At 51.0% G+C, this 6,169-nt stretch overlaps 1 protein-coding gene across 1 annotated transcript; it reads right to left on the bottom strand.

The window, feature by feature from the left end:
- Window positions 1–3,200: 3,200 nt before the first annotated feature.
- Window positions 3,201–5,949, bottom strand: EIF1 (eukaryotic translation initiation factor 1). The gene is made up of 4 exons (XM_045488858.1): window positions 5,763–5,949; window positions 4,891–5,054; window positions 4,651–4,752; window positions 3,201–4,073 (listed from the first exon to the last, which is right to left on the bottom strand). Exons 1-4 carry the CDS (start codon window positions 5,791–5,793, stop codon window positions 4,029–4,031), a joined length of 342 nt encoding a protein of 113 aa, XP_045344814.1. The 5' UTR covers window positions 5,794–5,949; the 3' UTR covers window positions 3,201–4,028.
- Between the last annotated feature and the right edge of the window lie 220 nt (window positions 5,950–6,169).

The following is a 6,169-nucleotide window of genomic DNA, read 5'->3' as shown; positions in this document are numbered from 1 at the left end:
TAAACACTTATGCATTCTGAGTTTTGCAGTTTGGGGGTCAAATTTGGGAAATGATGAATTTCTTTCAGTTCCCAGACATTTTTGTAGGCCCTTGAAAAGCAGGTGGATTGTTCAGCTGACACCCAGCAAAGCTTAGCTATCCTGGGTGGGGCCTCTAATCTGATTTTTTTTTTTTTAAACTCACGACCCTCAGCTCAAGACCCGAGCTGAGATCAAGAGTCAGAAACTTAACCAACTGAGCCACTCAGACGCCCCTAGAATTTTTTTTAAAGTTTATTTATTTAAGAGAGAGAGAAAGAGAAAGAGAATACAATTGGGGGAGGGGGCAGAGAGAGAAGGTGACACAGAAGCTGAAGCAGGCTCCAGGCTCTGAGCTGTCAGCACAGAGCCGGATGCAAAGCTTGAATCCATGCCCCTTGAGATCATGATCTGGGCTGAAGTCAGACGCTTAACCCACTGAGCCACCCAGGCGCCCCTAGAATCTGAATTTTTAACAAGCTTCCGAAGAACAGTAAGTTTTATGAATATTTAAACTAGGAGGATTTAAGGGAGTCCAAGAGAAGAAATGGCCAGAGCCTCACACGATTTGCTAATTTTGAAACAGTGTGTATCTCCTGAAAAGTTAGGGAGCTCGCGCTTCGTTTCCAAGCCAGGTGAACAGTAAACTGTGTTTTGACACTTATGCCACAAGGGGGCAGCACCCAGGCTGGTAAATAAGGAAGCAGGTCAATTGCAGAGCTAGTTGGTAGAATGTTCAGTTCCCAAATAGACCATGTTTCTTTGTCCTATTTATGGGTGAGCTTTGAATAGGCTTTAAAGTAGTTTTTGTGGATTCCTGTGCAGCTGTAGCTGACCAGTATTCATTTCGTCTTGCTAACACAATTTTAAGGAACATTGGGTTTGTGTCGGCTTGTCCCTGTGGCAGAGGGTGGGCCTAGGTTGGGGCCAGGAGAGTGAGGTGAGAAGGAAGGAAACAGGAGAGGGAAGGGGAGGACAGACAGAGTGAGGAGGCAGAGGGGAGACTGGGGGTGGGGGCGCGGTGAGGGGGGGAGAGGAACCGAGAACACAGAGCTGGGAGACGCTTCTCATCGAGATCTGCTCTTCACCGTGACTTCTTGCAGGCTGACATCTGAATGTTTTAGCTTGTGGCTCAGCCCACTCTGACCTCACACCAGCCTTCCAGCCCTCCCTCCCCTCTGCTCCATCTCATCACCTGCTTGCTGGCTCAGCCGTCCCACTTCTCAGAACGTTCTACCCCATAGGGCCGAGTCCCACCTGTTAAGCGAACAGGTCAGTGTATACCAGCTCTCAGCACAGGCCTGGCATAGAGACAGTACTGTTATTCCTGCTCTATACAAGGCCTTTGTTCCAGCCAAGCGCTCCTACCTTAGGGCCCTCATATACTCTGGGTGCTCCCACCTCTGGATCCTGACTCCTCTGTTAACACGCTGCTTCAGATGGCACCTCCTTTATGAAGCCTTCCCTGGCCCCCGTGGGTGTGGACGGGGTGGGGAAGATTTGCCAGTCCCCCAAACCTGTGACTCTTTGGCCAAGCCAGGGGTGGCATTGGCTCCTTTCTGCCTCGTGTCAAGGCCGTGTGCTGGTTTTCCACTCCTGTCAGGCCACCGGCTTCTAGAGCACAGGGTGTCTTCCTGATTACTGTTGTGTGCCCCGCAATCCCCACACTCGACACTGCATACACGGATCTTGGTAAAACGAACTCTTTAAATTGGAAATGTACAGGTCACCTGGTGGGAAGGGCAAGGACGGAGAGCTTGGGTCCTGGAGGAAACCCTACCACTTTTTAGCCTTGCAAATTTCCCCCAACCATCCAACGGACACAACTATACTTTTATCTCCGGCCTGAGATACTGAATAGTGTTCTCAAACCTCCTGTCATGTTCACGGATAACCATTTTGATTACAGATGGTGGATTACTGATGTTGCTGGCTTAACTCTCAATAATCTCATTGTAGAATGCTGGAAGTCCTTAAAAGGCAAGATATCTCAACAGCCTAGCACAGGACCTGCATATCAACCTATAGCAGGATTCTTACTGTTTTATCTTATTTCCTGACTGTGGTCTTCTGTGGGTTGGCCTCCTGGGTTGCTGCTAGAAGCTTCTGAATAGCCCTTTGCTTTGTAATGAAATCTTACTGATTTAAAACTATCATTCAAGGGGTGTCCGGGTGGCTCAGTCAGCAGGGTCCAACTTCGGCTCAGATCGTGATCTACCCCTTGGTGAGTTTGACACCCCCCCCCACGTCTGCACTGACAGCTCAGAGCCTGGAATCTATTTTGGATTGTCTCCCCCTCTCTGCCCCTCCCCTGCTGGCAGTCGGTTTCTCTGTCAAAAATAAACCTTAAAAAGCAAAAGTATCACTCAAATCTTGTTTGCTGAACACATGAGTTTTGTAAGACCTTGTTATAACCCTCTACCTCCCAGATTAAAATCCTATTTTCAGGGTAGCTGCCACTGGCTCAGCCTTTCACCAGCCTTCCCCCACACTTCACCTTGTTCTAGGCTGGCCTCTATACAGACTTATTCACAAGGCTGACCAGTATCTACAAGAGGCTAGCAATAGGAAAAGTGGATTCTTCATGACTACTCAGTAGTTTGAAGCCTGTATTTTACAATCTGCAATTGGTACCAGTTCATGACCCACATACTGACAGAATTTTAATAGAATGAATCACATTCATTGTTCTTCTATAAGGGATGGCCTGACCTTTTTCTTAAACTGCTTTATAGTCCCTTAACTGTTAACCCTATAAACGTATCCCCTGGAAAAAGCACTTCTGTGTCCCTCCCAGGGGTCTGAGGATCAGATTAAATCCCACACCATGTTTGTCCCTTGTTACAACCTTTAGAAAGGCAAGATCCTGTCACTGAGGGGACTCAAGGGTTTCCAACCAAACTGCTCTATCAGTTCACAAGGGGAGTTCCTCCATGGCCATCGAACTGGGATGGCCCAACGACCACCAGTGAATCCGTCCACCCTGCAGTCCCTCCTTTCAGGACCCTAAGGACACTGCAGCTCTGGCGACATGCAAGGGACAGGCTCACTGAAGGTTTTCTTGGCCAAGAGGTTGAGGTCCCCGTTGGCCTGCAGGCGTAGACTACCCTCCACTGCCCCTTTCTGTGGTTCCTTCCCACGTACAAGACTGACTATACATAAAATACGATCTGCAAATCAGGTGTTTCTGAAAACAACTTTTATTTAAATAAGGGCTTAAATACATTACATAACATTAAAACTGAAGGAAAACACAAACCAAAAAACCAGTCTGTTACTTCCCATGGCATTGGGCAGCTGCTGCTAGTAAGGTGCAGGCTCTACAGCCAGCTACAGGACTCATACATCGGTTTGAAGTCTGTTCCCTTGTCAGAAGCTTAACTCGGATAGAAGGCTGGCCTCACATTCTGGTGTTCGGACATCAATTAGCTAGGATATGTCTGGTCAAAGAGACTCTAGTGGCAAGTCAGACGTCCTATCACACCTTGCTAGAGGGAAGGTGGCCGCTCTAAGCTCCGCCCGCCCGGTCAGGTCGGAGACACCAGGGATCTTTCTTTGACTACTAAGACTCCCTGTGGCAGCACCGCTGCTGCGGCCGGCTTACCCCATCCTGTCCTCTCAGCTCCACCGTGGGCTGCTCAGGTGGTGACATTCTCTTAGGGCAGGGAACTCTGAAGAGGGAGAGCCGAGGAGCTTCTGGCCAGACATAGCCGGCTGTGATCTTGGGGTTCTGGGCTTGACCGAAACATGACGTTACTGCTTGGTTTCAGGCCGGACACTGCCAGGCGCCTACTGCTTGACCTCTGTTTAAATGAGGGACTTCAAGACTAGACAGCATGGCTCTTTTCAGTTTATTGCATGAAGGAGTTACACTAGTCCAAGTTAAAAGCAGACCCCAAATGGTTACATTATACAAGCTGTGAGGTTTTTAAACTTGTGACAAGGGACAGAAGGGAAATTCTACTCATTGCAAAGAAATCCTCACTTAAGCTTCAGTGAGCCAAAAGCACTTAAAACCCATGAACCTTCAGCTGGTCGTCCTTAGCCAGTCCAATCTGCAAAGAAAAAAAGACAAAGTTATAATAGGGGATCACCCCCCTCCCCCGATTTCTGATGCCAACAACTCTATCTTCTTGCTCCTACACTGGGCAAAAGAAGTCCAAGAGCCAAGGCACACACCTCAACCACTAGGAGCACAATGGTTCTTAACTCAGGGTACTCAGTAAAGAACCAATGATATAAGAGGATTTTAGCACTTAGGAACTGCCAACCAGACATCGTGTGTATTCTAGTATCTGTGTGCCATTTAAACGTGCATCTTTAAAGTGGTCACCAGGCTGGCTCAGTCAAGTAGAACATGCGACTCTTGATCTGGGGGTTTTAAGTTCTAGCCCACACACTAGGTGTAGAGATTACTTAACAAACAAAAAAAGTACATCCATATACGAATGAAATAAGGCAGACAAGTCCCTTCTGTTTTTGGGAATACTTATCTACTTCAAAACTCAACTGTTTTGCTTAGTCTTACAATACCAACTTCTACGTCCTCAGGAGACTGAGTAGAGTAGGAAGGATCGGACATGTAGACAGGGTAGATGCACAAATGGATCATCACCGAGTGATGGAACTCACCTCTACAAGGAACTGGCATATGTTCTTGCGCTGGTCTCCCTGTAGCTGAATTACTTCTCCATATTCTGGATGCTCAATTACAGTACCATTGCAGGCAAATTTCTGCAAGCATGAATGAAGCAAAACAAATTAGACGAAGTGCAGCCCGAGTGCACCAACAATTCCTCCTGAGAATACAAGTGAGCACCCCCTCCTGAGCAAGTTCAATGTGATATTCTTACGATCTCACCGAATACCTACCTTCTTAAACGCCTTCACTAGTTTCTTTTTATCGTAATCATCAGCGATCCCTTGGACAGTAGTAAGGGTCTTCCTGCCGTTTCTCTGTTGAATTCTTATATGGATATAATCCTCAGTGCCAGCAGGAAGCAGATCATCACCCTTACTTGCATCAGCAAAGGGGTCTGGGAAGAAAGATCAAACTCGGTTAGAGCTGTTGGGGCTCAGGTGCCATTGTCACCCTCCCAATGGATCCTTTGCGCGCCCAGAAAACAACTACTGAAATCGCCAGGGCTGAGATCAAGTCAGACAAGTCCTTGTTGGCCGTCCCCGGAACGGGTCAGTCCGGGACGGCTGGCTTCCCCAGCGCCGGGGGAAAGCCTGGGCCTCTTGCCCCAGGCCCGCCCTCGGAAGCCGATCACGTGCCGGGGGAGCCTGGGACGGCAGGCAGTGCCCCACCCGGCTGATGCAACCGGCCGGAACCAAAGCTCCAAGGCGGGGCCAAGCTTCCCGCCCCATTGGCGGGAGCGTTTGTCACTTAGGCCTGGCACCGCCTCTCACTCCCCGGTCCGTGACAACGGCGGTGACGTAACGGACGTGACGCAGGGGTGGCGGGAGGGGGCGGGTGGGGCCCAAGGCGGCCCGGGAGCCATTAGTAAATGCGCCACCCGATAGACACTGGGACTGCCCAAGGGTTGCCTCCCTGCCCGCTCCTTCCGGTCGCACTTAAGGACCGACCCCTGGGCCCCGGCCGGGCCCCGCTTCCTGCGAGCGCGAATATCTTCCCTCCTCCCAAGTTTACGAAAGCCCGGAGCGCTGGCAGGTTTCCGGGCCCGGAGCACTTCGCCACCCCACCCAGGCCTTTCTCCCCACGGGACTTTTCCGCGGCTTACCGAAAGAGTGGAGGTTCTGGATAGCGGACATACGATACGATTCCTTTTCCTCGGTGGAAACGGCCTGCTGAAGGCGGCGGCGGGAGAAGGCGGGCAGGGGGGACGGAGCGTCGGGAAGCGAGGGGGCTCAAGGGGGAGGCTGCTGAGTCCTCGGCGGCGGCTCAGTGACTGGGGCGGAGGGGCGGTGCCTGTATTCACTTATATAGCCGCCCCTGTGACGCCAGCGCGCTGCCCTCACGTCCTGGCCCCACCCACGACGTCGTGGCCCCAGCCCCCTGGCACCGCCGTTTCCGATTGGTCCGGGGGCGGGGACGCGAGACGGCGCTTGCGCAGGAGCTCTGCTGCGGGAGGGCGTCCTCTCGATTCCGGGAGTGGTAGAAGGGGAAGGGAAAGGTTGGTCCGTCTAG

The sequence above is a fragment of the Leopardus geoffroyi genome, chromosome E1, assembly GCF_018350155.1.
Source record: "Leopardus geoffroyi isolate Oge1 chromosome E1, O.geoffroyi_Oge1_pat1.0, whole genome shotgun sequence".
In the NCBI taxonomy this organism is placed as follows: domain Eukaryota; kingdom Metazoa; phylum Chordata; class Mammalia; order Carnivora; family Felidae; genus Leopardus; species Leopardus geoffroyi.
Note: the sequence above shows the minus strand (reverse complement) of the source record. Positions and strands in the feature narration are given on the sequence as shown.

Bases quoted from the DNA above. Each gene is read 5' to 3' on its own strand.
- EIF1 (XM_045488858.1), bottom strand. From the start codon at position 5,793: ATGTCCGCTATCCAGAACCTCCACTCTTTCG. The intron at 4,753-4,890 runs GTAGGTATTCGG...TCATGCTTGCAG, and splicing joins TAGTGAAGGCGTTTAAGAAG to AAATTTGCCTGCAATGGTAC. The intron at 4,074-4,650 runs GTGAGTTCCATC...TTTTCTTTGCAG, and splicing joins TATGCCAGTTCCTTGTAGAG to ATTGGACTGGCTAAGGACGA.